General features: G+C 46.0%; 1 protein-coding gene across 2 annotated transcripts in view; it reads left to right on the forward strand.

The window, feature by feature from the left end:
* Window positions 1–19,090, forward strand: part of SYN3 (synapsin III) — a 255,111-nt gene that overhangs the window by 206,196 nt on the left and 29,825 nt on the right. For both annotated transcript variants that reach the window (XM_026657459.2, XM_026657458.2), the window contains exon 6: window positions 15,485–15,547. In XM_026657459.2, coding sequence (XP_026513244.1) covers window positions 15,485–15,547 — 63 coding nt within the window. The remainder of the gene's footprint in view (window positions 1–15,484; window positions 15,548–19,090) is intronic.

Raw genomic sequence — 19,090 nt, forward strand, 5'->3', positions numbered from 1 at the left:
GAGGAGATATTTGGGAGGTACTGGAGGGGTGTGTGTACTGGCAGGGGATATTTGGGGGTGCTACAGGGGTGTGTGTGTACTGGCAGGGGGTACATGGGAGTGCTGGAGGGGTGTGTGTGGACTGGGAGGGGCATTGGGGTGTGCTGGAGGGGCTACCTGTGACCTCACACTCAAGGTGAGGGGCAATTTTGTGCTCCCTGTCACAGTGGCCAGGTGGCTGGCACAGGCCTGGGACACAGCGCCAGCCCATCAGTTAGCGCCTCCCTGTGGGCCTCTCCCCCTCCCAGAGACGGCCCAGCCAACAGGCGCTTGGCGGCTCCACTTACCTGGCGGGCTAGGCCTGGCCAGGGTGGGTGGATCCGGCAGCTGCGGATGCAGGGGAGGAACCAATTGGGGCACGGAGGTGGCTCTTTCTGAGCTGCAACATCTGCTCTGCAAAAATCCCGGACACTTCCTCTTATTTGAAAAATCCACCCGGATGGGGGGACGGAGGGTCAAAAAAGAGGTCGTGTCTGGGGAAAACTCGGACTTATGGTAACCCTGGCCATTCCTCTCCTGTCATATAATGCCCCTGATGGTTGCTGCGCTTGTTACACATTCTTACATCTGTCTGATGAAAACCTAAGCAATAAGCCTAGCTGAGAAACAAATACCCAGTGTTGGGTCTGCAGTGGCTCACTCACATTTGTCTTGTTTATCCAAGTGAGGTGGAGATATTGCCTCACAGATAAAATCAGCCCAGGTCCCCACCTCCTTTTCCCGTAAAGGGCGAACCCTTTTCTCTGTAAACAGAGAAGAGCTGACTGAATGGGGGGCTTAAGCAGACCACAGCCTCCACGCAGCCTCAGGCATGCCCAGTGAAAAGAAGAGGGTCTATGTGTTATTCCCAATGGAATTTCTCTACTTCCTGCTGCTTGCAATTCCTAGCCACTGTAGTCTCTGCTACACAAATGTGTGTGTTTAGGAGGGAAAAGAATGCCTCTGGTTGAGATGGTGGTTACGAGATGAAAAAAGATTGATCCCCACAGTGGTTTCCTCTGTTTCCGTGTGCTTGAAGAGCCCCTTTCTCCTTAAGGCTGGAAAGGGTTAGGATGGAAATAAGATGGAAATTGAAGCCAGTTCCAGTTGAAAATAACTCAGCATATGTCCTCTGTGAATTGTATTTAACTCACCTGGTAGAACTGCCACCACTTCCAGCCCACAAGGGCAAGCCTGGTTCTCAGGTCAAGGCCAAAGCACACATATATAACAACCATCTGCTTGGGTCACTGGCATTCACTGCTGACATCCTGAGCCTTTCCCACTTCAGCAGAAGGACAAACTGCTGTAGTAGGCTTGTAGCCTACCACATGAACCAGCCACAAGAGGGCGACAAAGACCCACTCTGTGCTTATGTGGGCTACATATGCACTAGAGCTGGGAGGGAAACAGTTTTCCCATTCCATGAGCGTCTCCAGTTTAAAAAAAAAAAGTTCCCATCCCCAACGGAGATGAAAATTTGAAATCTCAAAAATTTACGCACACAGATAATCTGGAAAAAAAATCAGATCAGATCTATCAAAACATTTTATTCAATTTTGACCTGTTAAATTTTTAACTGTAAATTGACTAAAATTTCAAAACAAAAAGTCATTTCAAACTGAAAAACAAGCTTTTCTGTCTTGCAAATGTTAAAATGGGACATTGACAATTTCAAACAAAGTTTTCAAAACATTTCTGAATTAGGAGATTTGTTGTAACCAGCCCTTCCCCACAAACAGTTCTGGTTTCAATGAATCAATCAAAAAAGCATTTTTTCCTAAAATTCCTGACCAGCTGTAATATGCACACAATAGGCCAGTCACAGGGAAGAAGGCTGCCATTACATCCCCTAAATTCCACAAAATCTAGCCTAGATAAACCTAGATTTTCCACTGCCGGGCAAGAGGCATCAGACTCTGCGACATAGCAATGGGGGGAAAAGGACAAAGAGCTTATAATTAGAGCTGGTGGAAAAGCAGGATATATTAGGACACTAGAGGAGAGGTGAGAATGTGATATGAGTCCCGACTTTCTGAGTAAGTGGGTGAGCATGAGGGTGATGAAAATATATGTGAAAGTTTGTGAACAATGTAGCCAACATGACTTGTGTCATATTGACACAATAACATATGGCAGTCTTAATCCATTGCATATGTGTTAGCCTGTGAGTTTTTCTCCGACAATATGATATGACAGGAAGACATGAAGACATACACTCACTTCTACACCTTATGACATAGAGAGAGACTATCTGCAGTGTGGCAACTCCTGTTTCCCTAATTCTTGTAGATTATACATTCATCAAAAGCCCTCTGAACACTGAGAAATTAATTCTCATTGCTGGTTTTGCTTGTCCTGTGCCTTTAAAAAACTAAAAGTCAAGCTTTTCAAAAAGTCAAGTGGTGAGTGCCCTGATGTTTTGGTTTCTATCTATGCCAGTAATTCCACTGCTCGGAGCGCTTTTGGCACAACAGAAGAACGCAAAGCAAAAAAAGAAAGGGTGACCCACTGCTGAGCAGCTGCTGGAAACCCAGAGGGTATTTCAAACCTACCAGTGAACTGTGGTATCCTGTACCCTTTACCAGGCAGTGAACCATGAAGATACTGCCTTGTTCCACTGCCCACCTCATCCTGCCAAGCATCTGACAGCTGGCATTTCGGCCAAGGGTGAACTAGAACACTAGGACTATGCCTGTATTTACAACTATCTTGGGATATTTTGGGATGTTACGGATTACTGCTAGTGCCATACTTTGCTTTCCTAGTATACACAAGGCCTGATTCTGATCTCATTGCCTTTAAATGAGTTCCACTGGTGTGAGATCAGAACCAAGCCTGTAGTAAGGTTTGAGTATCCATTGCCCAATGTGTAGCTGTGCCTGTGTAAAGTTGGCAAGAAGTGGGCATAAACCTTCCCGCTAGTGAACTGCGCTCACTGTATACTTCTGAGGTGATCCTCGGCTTGTGAAAAGTATGTGTAGCTGTAACTCCATTGGCTGGCTCTATGCACTAAAGTGCAAGCACCAAAAGGGGCATGGCTGAGCCCCTAAAGGGCATGGTTACCAAAATTCTGCACTGCAATTTTCACACTGGCTCAAGGAAGTTTGGTTCCCATCAAGAGGCCATGCCTGGCACCCATTGAACTTGATGAGCACAGGATCTGGACCAAAGACAGTGGGAGAAGCACTCAAAGCCTTCTGGGTGCGTTACGACCATTGGTGGCAGACAAGGAAAATAAACAGTCTCGGAAGCTCTGGGGCCACAAATAAGAGATCCAGATTCAGAGGGAATTGAGGATAGGAGGCAAACCCATTGGAAGCAGGACAGTGGGGGGGGTGGGGAGGGAGGGTAAACTCTTTTGCCCTCAGATGTGTTGCAGGAGCAGGGTTCCAGGGTTCCTGGAAGATGGTTTGGGGTGCTATAGTTCATTCAGCCTCATGTATAGTTTTCTTCCTTCTGATGTTACCTTCCTGACTCCCTTCCACAGCTTTAGAATTTACTTCCCAAATGCTCCAATTCCTAGAGGGTTCCTCTCCTTCCTAGAGAGTAACTTCCTCCCTCCCCTGTGTAACATGTTTATTTTGGGAGAGGAGTATGTGACATTGCACTCCATATGTTTATGGAAATATGCTTATGAGTGTAAATATAATGTAACTGGAATATGCTTCATGCAAAAGGTCTCTTGTAAGGTATCATTACAAAGCTTATAATCTACTGAGTGTGGTCATCCTATTTGTATAAATGTATAATTCGTGTATCTGAAGCTAGAAATATGAAGTGTTACTCTGAACTCCTATTGTAACTGTGCAAAGTGTGGGCCATTAATGGTGGCTTGGAATCTTGATGGCTCCCATCAACCAGGACAATTGGTGAATGTTTACTTGCAAGCCTCCACTGTATACCTGTGGGCCAGTCCTAGAGGAATGGAGGGGAGCTCATAGAACATGTGACTATGTCACCTGGTACTGGAATCCATCTTTAACCTGGTGCTTTTCCATTTAGAAGGAGGGGTGGGAACCCAGAGAGAGACAAAGGATTCCTGCCTTGTGCCAAAGCTATAGAAGGGGGTGGAACAGAACAAAGTGGGCTGCAGTCATGAGAAATCCCCTAGCTACCACCTGAGCTGGAACAAGGACTGTACCAGGGGAAAGGATTGGGCCCAAACTAGAAAGGAGTCTAGTCTGTGAAAGAAGCTTATTGGAGGGTGAGGGTGAGATTTTATCTGTAATCAGTTTCTTAATGTATCAGGCTTAGACTTGCGTGTTTTGTTTTATTTTGCTTGGTGACTTACTTTGTTCTGTCTGTTATTACTTGGAACCACTTAAATCCTACTTTTTATACTTAATAAAATCACTTTTGCTTAATTACTTACTCTGGGTCAATTAATAATACCTGGGGGAGCAAACAGCTGTGCATATCTCTCTATCAGTGTTATAGAGTGTGGACAATTTATGAGTTTACCCTGTATAAGCTTTATACAGAGTAAAATGGATTTATTTGGGGTTTGGATCCCATTGGGAGCTGGGTGTCTGGGTGCTGGAGACAGGAGCACTTCTTAAGCTGTTTTCAGTTAAGCCTGCAGCTTTGGGGCACGTGGTTCAGACCCTGGGTCGGTGTTGGAGCAGACTGGTGTGTTTGGCTCGGCAAGGCAGGGTTCTGGAGGCCCAAACTGGCAGAGAAAATGGGCTCAGAGGTAGTCTCAGCACATCAGGTGACAGTCCCAAGAGAGTCTCTGAGACTGAACCCGTCACAGAGTACTCTAATTTGTGAATGAAAATAGGGCAGAAAGAAACCCAAACAATGTCAGAGAGAGGGGAAAAATCCAGCTTCCCTTTGTCTCACTACTGCACCCAGCAAAAAAAAAAAAAAAAAAAAATTAAACACACTCTGGAGGGCTCACTGTCCTCAGAAAGAGGGGAAATACCTGGAGGCTTCCTTAAAGGCAAACACACTTGGAGAACACAAGCCCTACAAAGTGAACTCCATACGTTAAGAAATGAAACATTTCTGTGCACTCAATGTGCCCTTTAAAAGTCTTTCCCATATTTGGACAGGTGGTGCTAGGGATTTATTGGCCAAAACTATCCGTCGCATATGGATAGCCCCCACTGAATCAATTTCTTTGCTGTGCATCTGTTTGCCTGGATTTGTTTTTACAATTCTCTCACGCTTGAAACCCCAGCGAAATGAAGAGAACTTAAAATGCTTGCATGCCTGTGTTCCCAAATGCTCAGCACACCAGAGTGACCCTGAACGGCATCCTCCTGGAGCACCAAGAAAGGAAATTAAAGTCACATTAAATGTGGGATTAATGACAAAAGTTAGGCAGGTCTGAGTTAATACAAAAAGCTGTGCTCTGTCCTTAACCCTTTCAACCCACTTGGATGGGACGTTCTAACCACAGCACATGTTACAACCATAGCACATTGGTCTGTGGTTAGTTTGATTCCAGGATGTGGGACTTACTTTATATGGCCATTTGGGATTTTTTAAATGTAATGGAGGAATAACCGATAGCACAGATCAGATTTTTACCTATCCTGAACTCTGTATTGCCTTAAGTAGGGGTAGTCAGTAGGGGGCCATGGACCAAAGCTTGACCACCAGATGCTTTTGAATGGCCCCCAAAACCTTTTTATTTACTTATTATCATTTTTGTGGTTTTTTTTATTGTTTTCTCTGGTGTCTGGACCTTGACTATACCTTGACCAAGAAATTTGGACTTTGACAAAAAATAATTGTCTACTCCTGCCTTAAGCCATCACCTACCTTAATTACCAGTTACCTCTAGCCTGTTACTCCTCTCTTCATCCTATATCTGCATGTGTCTCTCCTACATTTCCTCCTGCATGTCCCAGCTCCAACTCTAAATGAAATGGGAAAAATGGAGCTCCTTATTATATCCTTGAATCTCACCTTCTCTCTTCCTAGACACTGTTGATACTTCTAGTACCCTGACAGTTACCCAGACTTGCAACCATGGTGTCCTCCAATTTCTCTCATGTCTTTTCCTCTCAAATCCTAGAAGTTGCTAACAGCTTCCCTGTTCTATCTTGATAACTTCTTAAAAATGTGTTCCCTCTTCTCCATCTCTTCTGCTAAAACTCTGGTCTATGTCCCAGTAATCTTTTGCCTCAACTGCTTTAGCTTACTTCTCTGTGGCCTCCTAAATCACACATCACTCCTGTGCAGACTATCCAACACCCAGCAGCCAAAGTCACCTTCCTTGCCCACTGTTCCAACCACATCACTGCACCTCCTTAGCTCATGGCACATCACATTCAAATTCCATGTCTTCACTTTCAGGATTCTGCACAGTTTTGTTCCTGCTTTATCTCATCATCTCTCATCTTTCCCTACTGCTCCAGCTCACACTTTATGCACTGTAGTCTTGATCCATCTATCCTTCTCCCATATGCAATTCAGAACCTTTTCTCATGATGTCTCCTATACCTAGAATATCCTTCCCCATCCGGTGAGCCATGCAGACTCTCATTCTTCCATAAGACTTATTTCATTTGGATTTCCAGACACCAACCCTCATTTACCGTGCCTCCTGCCTAATAGACTTTGTTCCATCTTATTAAAAATATAAGAAAGGCCATACTGGGTCAGACCAATAGTCCATCTAGCCCAGTATCCTTTCTTCTGACAGTAGCCAGTGCCAGATGCCTCAGAGGGAATGAACAATGTCAAGTGATCCATCCCTAGTTATCCAGTCCCAGCTTCTGGCAGTTGGAGACTTAGGGACACTCAGAGCATGGGGTTGCATATATTATGATTATAATATACTCTCTCTCTCTCTCTCTTTCTCTCTCTCTCTCTCTCTCACACACACACACACACACACTTTAAAAGAACCCATAACAATATGGGTTTGTCTGTAACAAAGCATATATTTAGCTGTTGCCACCCTCCTCCTTCCCATATCCTCTCCTTTTTACTTGTCATCTCTTTCTCTGCTACATCTAGACTGTCAGCTTCAGAGGGGGCAGGGACCTCTCTCTGTATTCATCTGTAAATCACCAGGCACATCTGTGGAGCTGTAGAAATAATAAAGAGGAACGTGGTATTGTCCACTGAGTCAACAATTCTGCATAGAGCTCATGAGCTAATAAGTTAAAGTCAGGCACACACCCACCACCCATTCCACATTCCACTGGACAGTCCCGACTTTCACATGTCTACCCCGCATTTGGCAACGTCAGCTTGCAGGCTGCAGTAAATCCTGAACTTAGTTCAGACAGAAAAAAGATTGCACTGTATATGTCATGGCACTGCATCACAAAATGATTTCTTTCATGTCTGGATTGAATCAGCTCGTTGTATTCTATGGGAAACCCAAAGCTTTTATCTACTCCCTTGCTCCTCCTGTTGGTTCCCCTCTGAATTTGCACAGGAAAAATGCTGCACACTTCACATTCCACAAATATCAGGATCTTTTGACTTTTAAGCATATGATTAACATCTGTTATTTTCCCACACGGAGAAGATATCCCTATCACCCAGGCAAAGACAACTAAATAAACTGAGCTCTTGTCCTTTGAACTAAAGCATTAGAACTTAATCTTCCTTCAAGGAGAGAACAGAAATTGTACAGCTCCAAGCACAATGGGGCCTCAATCCTGACTGAGGATTCCAGACACAACTGTAATACACATAATTACAAAATAACAATGGCAAATAGCAAGAGGACTGGTAATGACACATGGGATGGATTTGAACTGGCATCTTAGAGGTGAGAGGCATGGAAAGTTAATGGAACGTGTGCTCCTAAGTCACTTAGTTGCTTTTGAAAATCCCACCTATGGAGCCTTTCACTTCTGAGTTACCAGTTCAAATCCATCCTCTGGCGGTAGTTACTGAACTCCACCCCCCTCCACCAATGACTGGTGGCCGATGTAGTCTGAGAAGTGAATGGGTAACACCAGACCAGTTCCTGCTAAGCAGAGGTGAGATTCTGTGCTACACCTCTAAGAATATACTCCCAAGAGCTATAACTTTTCTGTTTACCATCACTGTTCCCCAGAGCCTTCTTCAAATCATCTGTCATGTTGCTACAAAGTTCACTGTGCAATATAGTAGTGATTGGAATGTAATTGTGTATGTTGTGTGGTAGTTTGTAAGCAGTCCTAATGCCCTTTGTTTGTTTCCTCCACCAAGCTGCCCCTATCCATGGGGTACTCTTCCAATTCCCAGTCTGTCATCCTTTCCTCCATCCCTCCCGTGGACCAACTTCTTCCTTGAAGCTCACCGCTGAGTAAAACAAGGCAAATGTTACACTAAGGGGGAGCTCAGGCTTCATCTAAGGGCTTGTCGGCATGGGATGTTACTGCATGGCAAGCCAGGGTGTGACTATACAGTGAACTAGCTTGCTGTGCAGTAATGTCCCATGCGGACACTGCTACATTGCATCAAAATTCCTAGGGTGTGCTTTGACTTATGACACTTTACAAGTAGTAAAGTGCACTCTGGGACCCTTGGGGTGCTGTAATAGTGTCCACACAGGGTGTTACAGCATGGCAAGCTAGTGCACTGTAGATTCACACTCTGACTGGCCACACAGTAACATCCCATGTAGACAAGCCCTAAGATAATTCCCTCCCTTGGCGCTCCTGGTTTACACTGTCCTTCTGTTTTATTCAAGGCAAGGCCTCCAAGGGAAGATCTCTGATAACAGTGTCTGTCTCAGGGCTGAGAACACTGTTAGAGTCTAATTAATAATGCTAAGAATATTTCTGTATTTAATGGATACATTCAAAATCCCAGTGGTAGTTAGTGGGTGGGGGGTGGGGGGAGAGTGTCATAGTTTACAGCCATGTATTTTCAAAGTGGGCTTTATCCAGCCTCTGATTTTGCACACATAATTTTACATGCACAGTCATTTGCACACAAGTACCACAACATCCGTTATGTCCCAAAATGCTATTAGTAGGGGCAAAGTCCTTGTAACAGGGAAGCTTGCCTGGGGCCAGCCAAGCCTAGTTACTAAGGAGACACACCTGAGCAGGGATCAGCTGATTCCCCTCTAAAGAGCAAAAGGAGGTGGAGAGAAGGATGTTCAGGGCAGGGCCACCCAGATGTGGCGAGGGGAGAGAGGCAGTTTACCCTGGCATCTCCTTTTGAGAGGGCCCCCAAAAGGACAGACTGGTGTCGTGGCCAAATTTGAGTGAGTGGTGTTGCAAGTGGGCCCATTGGTTTGCAGCACCACTCAGGTTTGGCTTGGCCGCCCCTCCATCATGCTGCGTCAGGCCTAAGGTGCCTCGCCAGTCTGAGAGCCTGGAGGTAAGTGCTGGGCCAGGAGTCTAAGATACCACTCCCACGGGCAGTGGGGCTACAGCACAGGGAGAGGCGGGACTGGAAGCAGCCCCCTGGCCACACACAAGGCAGAGCCCTCCATCCCCTTGAGGAGGACTGTAACCCCACAGGCCTGGGTCCTTCTGACCTTCCATCCCTTCCCCTCTTTTTAAACTCTTTCATCTCCATGGTAATTTTTTTGGAAGGGTGGGGGCCTCCATTTCAGATTTTGCCCTAGGCTCCCAAAAACCTCTGTGCGGCCCTGGCTCAGGGAGACCAGAGTAGAATACAGAGGCTGCTGGTAGTGAGTTGGCCCCAGCAGAGGTACCTGGAACTGGGAAGTGAGGCTACAGGCAGGAAAGGCCTGGGAGTGACCTGATAAGAGGGTAAATGGATGGGCTTGAGAACTTTACTTTGAATGCTGTTAATTTAATAAACCAGAACCTGAAAGATTTGTGCATTATTGAAGAAGTCCCTTGAAAGGGGAAACTGAGGCAGGGGCTGCTTGCAGGGCTGCCCTGAGGCCACAAGAGGGCATGCGGGAATCAGCCACCCTATGACACTGGCATAGCTGGCAGGATCCAAGACCTTCCTTCCAACAAGGAGGGCATTTTGGTGGTCAAAAAGGAGAGAAAATAGAGGATGTGGTGTGTCTTCTGGCTGAGCAACAGCGGTGGGATTCAAGCATTCCTTCTGCAGCTCCTGCAGAGTCAGCAGGCAACCCAGGCGGTGCAGCTCATGGCACAGCAGCCACAGCAGGGAGATCACTGTTACCAGCAGGTGAGGAAGATCCTGCTGTGTTTGAGATGTGGGAAGCCAGGACACAAAAGAGTAGAGTGCCCCAGGTGGCAGTGGGAGCACTCGGAGTGTGCTCAAGGAAGAGACACTCCAAGGGTGGTCTAGAAGTGGAAGGGCCCGTCCAAATGTTTCGTGTTGAGAGGTGGGGCACATCAGGAGGGGCTGCCCCTTTAAAAATTGTAAAATGTAAAAGGAAAAGAAGAGGAGCAACAGACCAAGTTGGGAGCATCCCCCTAAGTGGCACATAAGACATGTCCAACTAGGGCAAGGGAGAAGAAGACACACACACACACACCACGAGGTGTTTCAGGTGTGGAGCAGGAGAACATGTGGTAAAAGTGGAAGAGAAAGATGGGTTCTATGAGACAGGGAAAACCAGGCAGTCCCAGTGAAACAGTCCCCAGACCTGTGGATTACCACAGGGAGTACTGTACGGGCTGTTAGCAGAACCAGATCAGCTCCAGGGGCCCAAACTGGAAAAGGAGGAAAGACGGGCCCTTTCCCAGTGTAGGAAAGTGAAGGAAGGGTCAGAAGGGATGACCAGTAAACCGCAGAGATGGTGGGGGGACAGAAATACCTTGGGGGCCACATCTGTCCCTACCTCTATCATACAGGACAGTGCAGGAGTTCAGTAAGGGATTTCTCCCACCCACCAATGTATTCTGGAGCGGATTTTTAATCTTCTTCTGAAGCATCAGGGATGGCCATGGCTGGAGATGAGAGGTTGGATGGGGCGGGTCAGGGCTCTGCTGTGGCACCGAGTATCCTGTCTCTCAGGTCTTGGCTGACTAGTTCTTGCTCATGTGTTTAGGGTCTAAGTGATTGTTCAGTGTGCGGTCAGGAAGGAGCTTGCCCCCAGGTCAGATTGGCAGTGAGTGACCTTTGGGAAGAGGGGTGTTCCCTTCATCTGCAGTGTGTGGGTGAGACCCTAACAGCATCCCAATGCAGTAGGGCAAGGGCTCACTGATATCTGGTAGTGAATTCCAGCTGGCCTGACCAGTTCAGTGTGCCCCAACTCACTGATGTCAGAACCTGTATCTAAAAGGGTCATGTCAGATAGCCATAGAAAGCTAATAACATACTGATCATTAATTTTCTTTCTTGGTGTATGTAGGGGGCACAAATTCAAAATTACAAACATATTGGAAATTATGTTATCAAAGTGGGTCTGCCCGGCAGGGCTAAAGTTACTCCACCCTAGACAAAGGAATGTGGTTCTGGCACGTGGAAGGTATTTCCAAGGTACATTAAGAGACGATGGGAATACAAATTACATAGAAGATAAACAGGACCATCAAAACAACAGGGGGAGGAAATTGCAGGAAACAGATCAATTTGCATGTTAGCGAACACCTGTGGGGAAAGAAACCAGCACAGAATTTCTTTCACCAGACTCCATGTCACCTTCCACACAGCTTGAATGAACTTTACTATGGCGGGGGGCAGGGAGTGGGGGGAACTGTCAGAACAATCCATTTCAAAGGTTCACTGGACTGTAAAGAAAGGGGCAGAGAACTCCAAATTATCTTTCACCTAAGAAGACAATGGAATTTAGGACTTTGTACACGATCCTGACTAGAGGGTGGGCAGCCCATCTTGCTGGAAGGTAGATTGGTACGGAAATGACCTGGAACAAAGGCTGTAGCTTGTTTTATTAAGTTTTAGCCTCTAGAGAATGTTATTTGCTTGTAACCATTTCTAACTCTATCCTTTATACTGGAACTCACTTAAAATCCTATCTCCTTTGTTAATAAACTTGTCTTACTTTTAATCTAAACCAACCCCATGCTGTGTTGGATTTAAAGTGAATGTTAACTCCAGTTAATGTGGCAAGCTGTTGGGTATTGGATCTTTAAAGGAACAAACAAACCTTAATATCTCTCTGAATGGTCCAGGACAGGGCTGAACATTGAGGAGCACACGGCTTGGGGAAAAATTGGGACAGGGAGTTTGGGGTCATCTTGCCAGATGTAACCAGAGTGTGGCTGGGGTGTCACAAGCAGGCTGCTGGAATCAGAATTGCTGAGTCAGAGCTGAGTAACACACAGACATTCAGTGCAGGCTTGTGTGCGGGCTGGGAGCGTCCGAACAAAGGGTGCTACAGCAGCAGAGCATTTTGAGGAAGTTATGGGTACAAGGCAGGCAGTGACACAACCCCTCACTGGTCTGGATTGCACCCCAGAGTGTGCGAGAGGGGTGTGTATCACTTGCCAGGATTATCTATATCTCACTTAATCAGTTCTCTGCCATTGCAGGGGCCTCGGGCATTGATGCACCGTGGTCCTGCCGGTGCACAGCTCTGCCGCTGGCACATATTAATCTAGTCTCCGGTGGGCTGTAATATTTCTGTCTTATTTTGGTTGTTGGGTTTGGTGTGCAGCTGCTGGGTGGCATTGGTGGCCTGTGATGTACAGGGGGTCAAACTGGATGATCTGATGGTCCATTCTGGCCTTAAACTATGATTCCATGAAAATAGAGCTGTTGCAGGCTCGGATAAAGGATATTAAATCAGAGAGAGACTCAGTTCTGGAGATGCATGACCAGGGTGTGGAAATGCCTAAGGGGTGGCAAGACAAGGCTTCTGGTTGTGAACAGGGCGTGACTGTGATGCGTTGGGAGAGGCCATTAACAGTTTGCTTTCCTCAAAGGAGAGGTATTGAAAGGAATTGGCAACTTTGGAAGAAGCCAGGCAGCTGGCATGATAGAAAGGGACAAGCTAGCCACAGATAAGCAGGGCTTTGAGTGACAAATCAAAATGCCGGTGGACAAAAGAGATGGGATTCCTCTCCAGATAGCGAAGATGGAGACAGTTTGGGGGAGAGAGCAGTTTCTCTCTGAAAGTAATTAGATGAAAGGCGAGCTGGGTAGAACTTGCCCTGTGGTGGGCAAGGGTCTAAGTGGGGTGGGAGGATGTAACAAAATGACTTGTCCCTTCAGGGCTTGAGGCCTGGAGCCAGCCAACTCTAGTTACTAAGGAGGCACACCTGGGCAGGGATCAGCTGATTCTCCTGTAAAGAGCAGCAGGATACTGCAGAGACCAGAGTGGAGTGTAGGGGCTGGTGAGAGTATGTAGGCTCCAGCAGAGAAATCTGGAACTTGGAAGTGAGACTACAGACAAGCGAGACTACAAGCAGGAAAGGCCTGGGAGTGGCCTGATAAGAGAGTAAATGGATGGACTTGAGGGGGAACTTGAGAACTTTATTTTGAATGTTAATTTAAAAACCGGAACCCGAGAAGGGGTGTAAATGGGCAAACCTTATAGCTACCAGTGTTATACTTTCTCTACCCCTTTAATCAATCTGTCTGCCTATGGTGGCCAGTTTGCTTGCCTTCTATCTAGATATGTAGAGGAGATTTTGGGATCAGGACCAGATTCCTATCTCATGTAAATGGGCATAACTCCACTGACTTCAGCAGAGCCTGGCCAGTTTACACCACTGGATGATCTGGCCCATATATACAATACAGAGTGATTACAGGCTCTTGTTGCTTTAACGGGCTTGGTCCTGTGAAATGCTGAGTACTTACAACTCCAAGTGACTTCAGTGGTACTCCAACATCACCACTGATCCTTCCTTGACACAGAAACTATCCTCAGCCACTCACCACACAATGTCACAGATGAAGACAACACCCAATTCTATATTTAGGGCATAGCAGCTTTCTGTCCATATAGACAATTGGTAATTAGCACAATAACAATTTATTTCTCTATTTTCCAATTTAAGCAAATAGGAAAGCCATTTATCTGTTCAACTTCAACTCACTGCCACCATCAAATCTTCAGGGTAACTGTTTAATGAATCCAGCTCATGCTTCATGCATTTAAATAAAGACAAAATTCTCTAAATCCTATTAAATTGGGCAAATGTACAATAAATATACAGTGTAGTGTATGGCAATGGTGGGGCATTCAGATGACTTAAATGCACTAGTACATGATAAGGTGCAGGATGATGGTATCACAGAGAGATGCAAGAATGCACCCAATGGTGTGGGGTTTAAGTGTGATGTCCACAAACTTCAGGCAGAGCAACATGAAACAAGGTTCGGTGTTATAGTGTCATATATGGAATATATCTTAGGCCCTTCACAATCATGTAAGAAGACAGGCCCAAAAGACTACACGTTTTAAAGCCCCGATCTTGTCAGCTGATCTGTGTGGGTGCACACCTACACCTGCCTGGAGCCCTACTGAGGGATGCTTATGCCTTGGCGAGAGCCCTGATGAAGTCAGTGTAGCCCCGTAGCGGTGTGTCTGCCTGGATCAGCTGGCAGGCTCCACACACAGACAAGAGGCAGTGAGACAGAAGGGACACAATGTGAGTTTTTGTATTATATTATTTAATCCCTGCCCTTGCCCATTCTTTTATTCCCCCTTTCCCTCCCCTCTCCCCCCCCCCCCCCATTATATGATATTGTGAATTTGGAGGAGAGAGAGTGAGACAAGACACCATGGGCGGCATGTAAACCGCCAGCTCGGGAAGGCTAGCCCCCAGCCCTGCCCCTTCTGCCTGAGGCCCCGCCCCTTCCACTCCCTCCACCCCCTGCAGGAGCCCAGAGCCTCCCCCACTGCAGGCCACCAGCCCCCCCACCCCAGGCTGCCCCAGCCCCGGAGTGCCGGACGGGCAGGCAGCGCGGCCCAAGGGCCCCCAGCCCCGGAGCGCTGAGCCACGGCATGGGGGACGACAAGAGCTGCAGAGAGGGAAGCAGGAGGGGACCTGGGGGCAGAGCCTGGGCAGGCCACGCCTGGCTGTTTAGGGAGGCTCAGCCTCTCCCAGCCTATGATACCTGCCCATGAAAGACACAGCAAGAGAGTTGTACTAGTGGATTGTCTTTGTGAGTCTGACCCAAAAGTTGGCATCCATTCCATCCCCTCTTTCCCCCGTACACACACATCACCACCACTGCCAGGGGAAAGGGGAAGCAGATGGGGAATGAGAACTGTTGGGAGTTGGGAAGAGGTTTGTGAAAATAACTCAGATTCTCATGTCACCTTTGAAACGCTGTGTTCCCCCAGTGAAAACTGCAGGTGCAGGTTGAATATGTAGGGAGGGAACGGGGACAGTGACAGAAAAAGTAAGGGACCAAAATCAAGGAGAGAGACTGAGAAAAGCCCGAACCGGAAGAAGTGCAGGTGGAGTGTTTGAAGTTGCTGCTTTTGAGGGGGGGTTGACTCTGAGGAACTCTTCTTAGCCTCCGTATCAGAATCATTTGGAGACCTGTGAAAAAAATACTGTTCACTGTTTTCCCACAAGACCATCCTTTTTTGACCATGAAATGGTAACTCAGCTTCCCAGCAAGAAGGTAGCTGGGTGATAAGAACTGCCACAGAAATACTAATGGGGTTCTTTCTTCTGTCTTTCAGCTCACAACCCCAAATTTCCCTGTCGTGGTCAAGCTGGGACATGCTCATGCTGGAATGGGGAAGGTAAGGAAAAGCCTGACACAACTCACCCATTTTACATCTCTGTATATAGACATGTAAACTTACAGATATATATTGTGCACCCTCACTGTGACAGGGGTATGTACCCTGCAACCAGCTGGGTAGGGAAGGGGTTAAGTTAAAGAGCTTCTGCCATAGTTAGTCCAAGCTGCATTAACTGCCAGTGTGGGAGGAAAGGGCCTTCAGCTGTGGCTCATTAAGAGGCAGGCATATATAGGGTGTGCGGACAGGTGCTATTGGGTTGGAGACTGCTATGGGGAGGGGTGCCGTGCCGTGCCGTGCCGTGCCGCGCCGCTTAGAGAGGTGTCTGAGTCAGTTGGTCTGAAGCCATCAGGCTGGTCATTTTTGTGCTTTCTGAAAAGAGAAATGTTCTTTATTGAGCACCTGCAAAGTGCCCTTAGCCTGGGAGCTCACAATCACCCATTGTCTCCTTGCAAAAGAGGGAGAAGCAGCACTGATCTTCTTGACCCTGTTATTATTATTTGACTCTATTAAATGGAAGCCCTTCAGTTATTTTCTTTCCCCACTAGAAGGAACCAGGACAGTTTGGCTGGCCCTTACAAAGGAGGAAGGCAGACTGCCTAGTTGCCTGCCAAGAGAGGAATCCTGAAAAACTCTTCCCTGCCCAAAAGAACCTGTTTGTTTTTCCCAGGCTCCCTGGGATCTTTTAGTGAATTAGCAACCTCTGTTCTTTGGGAGGGGAGGGTGGCAGCAACCCTTTTAGTCAAACACACTTACATTGCGTGTTGTATCTTCCATAGTCACACCCGTCACATATATCATTATATCAAGGCATCCTATTTGTGTCCAGAATATGGTTTGTTCTGATTTGGGGGAGTTACCATCTCTCCTGGTTTTTCTTTGGATCCCAATAAAAGCTGAAGAAGAATCACAAGAAATATCCTAGCTTAAGTTTTCCACTAGAAAAAAAATGGCCTTTTCCCTCTAAGTATCACTTTTTTTTTTTTTTTTGCTTTTTTGCCTAAACAGAAAACTATGCAAGACCCAGGTTTAGTACAGCCTGGGCCCTGGAAACAAAATTATTCTCTAGGTTCCTGTCCTTCATATAGAAACTCCTTATAATTTTCCAGGGGTTTGTGTGCTCCATCTGTGGTTGCCAAAGAAGAAGCTGACCACAGTCCCAAGCAACTGCTAGAGTGGTCTTGGGCATCAAAAAACAAGTATTTAAATAAATAGGAAAACTAAATGAAATTAGTTTGTCTGTATTTTAAACCAACACCGCTGTTAGGCTGTGCCATACTGTAATGCAATAATCAGCCTAGCACTAGCTGTAGGTGGAACCACTGGATGTGCACGTGTGAGCTGTTTGGCCAGGGAAATCCAACCAGAACAACCCAGAAGACAGTTGTACATACTACTTTTCACCTAAGCAAAGGTTTCCAGCTCCCTTGGGCAGACCAAGTGGGTATCTCAGGTGAACCGCACCCCGGACTTCCTTCATTGCTGTTCTATCACATCTGTAATGTGGGTCATAAATGTGTCACACTTATGCTGAAAGAAACCCAAGCTGGCAGTTGAGATGGTTGAAGAATCATTTAGAAGTTGCCCTGTGAGTTCACATGGATGGCGTCTCTCAAATGACCACTGTAGTCTCAGCAGGAAGTTGAGCGTGTCTCATCTGTATCAGACCTCAGATCTTTGTTTTCTCCTTATTCTTTACTGAGATTTTTGTGCCACTGCTGGTTATAATAGAAGAGGTTTACCAAATAACACATCAGGGCAAAAGCACATGCAGTAGCACAGGGGGTTACATAAAAATTAGTTACGAATGGAGATAGTCTCAGTAGAGGTGGGGTGATATGAAACATCCCAAAGCTATGGGGCTGTTCAAAGCCCAAGATTTAGGTTAGCCCATTATGAAGTTAGGGACCCCTTGCAACTGATTTTGAGAACCACCCAAGTTCTGGGGTATTTGAACCTTGGGTTTTGTTTGGGGCCCTTCTCCAGCTAGAAGCAGCCTGAAGGGAAATTCAAATTCATTTAATCAGCCTTATTCAAGTCACAGAATTTCCAGAACAAAAAAAAAGGAAGAGAGAAGGTGAAGAGAAAATAGAACCCTAGCATGTTTAAATGGCAAAGGCTTTGACCAAAAAGTTGTCCTTTCAAGTTATGGTAATACAGCCCAGGTGAGGCTGCCAGAAAGGAACTACAGAAATGGAGATTAACAGAGCTAAGGAGATGAAGAACATGTTATAATAATCAAACGTTCTTACAAGTAACTCAGAAGCGGGACGCTTGCAGAAGAGTCAATGGATCATTTTGACCACCGTCGTGTAAATTTAAAGAAGCAATTAGAGAGGACAAGGAGATTACAGGGAGCTAAACTATTTCTGCCCATTGGTCTTCACCACAGAAGACAATACAGCAAGATAATAGCCCTGAGGATGCTCCTTAGTAGTGAAATGTAAGCACTGTCAGAGATAGAGCTTTGGTTTTGTTTTGAAAGAGGTTTTTGAACAGCTCAAGAAATTAATGTTCACCTGGTGGCTGGTATTTGTGCAAAAGTGCTGGAGAAACTAAAGGCCAAAGTAATTAAACTACTGACAAACATACATATTTCCATAGTCCCTAGAAGTCCCATCATGGATAAGACCTCATGCTTGCATCAAAAATACTTACTAAAGTAGAGGGCTTCAGTATACCCACATTTTTAACAAGTGCTAACGGTGATCCTTCTCACTAAGAGAGAGAGAGCTGAGAAAATCATTACGTTTGAAAAGCGCTAAAATGTCATTGGTAATGGAAGACACTGTGATGTAAAGAAATGAGCAAAGGGGTGAGAGTCAGTCCAGATTTTTTGCTTTTGTTGCTTTTTCATACTGCAGTAGGGGGTAGGAGCCTTAGTTATGCACCAGGGCCCATTGTGCTAGCTGCTGTACAAACACAGAACAAAAAGCTGGTCCCTGCCCGAGAGAGCTCAGCCACTGATTCACAATGTGGCCTTGAGCAAGTCATTTTGCTTCTCTTCTTCAATTTCTCCATCTGTTTAAAAAAAAAAGGAATAACAATGCTTACTGGACATTGATGTAATAAGGGTTAATTGGCTTGTATTTGTAAATTGCTCTGAACATATAAAGGGCTGTATACATTCTAAATGTTTATTATTTTATTATAAAATACTGGAATGAGCATTATATAATAACCAGCCCTTCACATTCATGTGTCCTTCATTTTCATGAGCCTTAAATTCCCCCACAACATTTTTAAGCAAAGGGGGAGGGAGCTATCTCCAAAATTTAAATCAAAAATAACTAAACTAGGTCTTATGAGGAATGAGCTTCGTTGGCAACTCTGACACTGAAGGAGCAGCCGTCAGCATTCATGATCAAAACGGAAGACTTCATAAGCTCAGTGATAGTGAGGCTCGCCAAGAAGTGACACACTGCGTGTAAGGTCAGAGTGGAGAGGAAGGATTGTAATAAAACATTGTTTGAAATTTCCATTAACAAATCCGAGAACAAGAGACTCCCAAATGGCTCAGGCAGAGAAGGGGAGCGTTCTTCC

This window comes from Terrapene carolina, unplaced genomic scaffold (assembly GCF_002925995.2).
Source record: "Terrapene carolina triunguis isolate 2854851 unplaced genomic scaffold, T_m_triunguis-2.0 Scaffold247, whole genome shotgun sequence".
In the NCBI taxonomy this organism is placed as follows: Eukaryota; Metazoa; Chordata; order Testudines; family Emydidae; genus Terrapene; species Terrapene triunguis.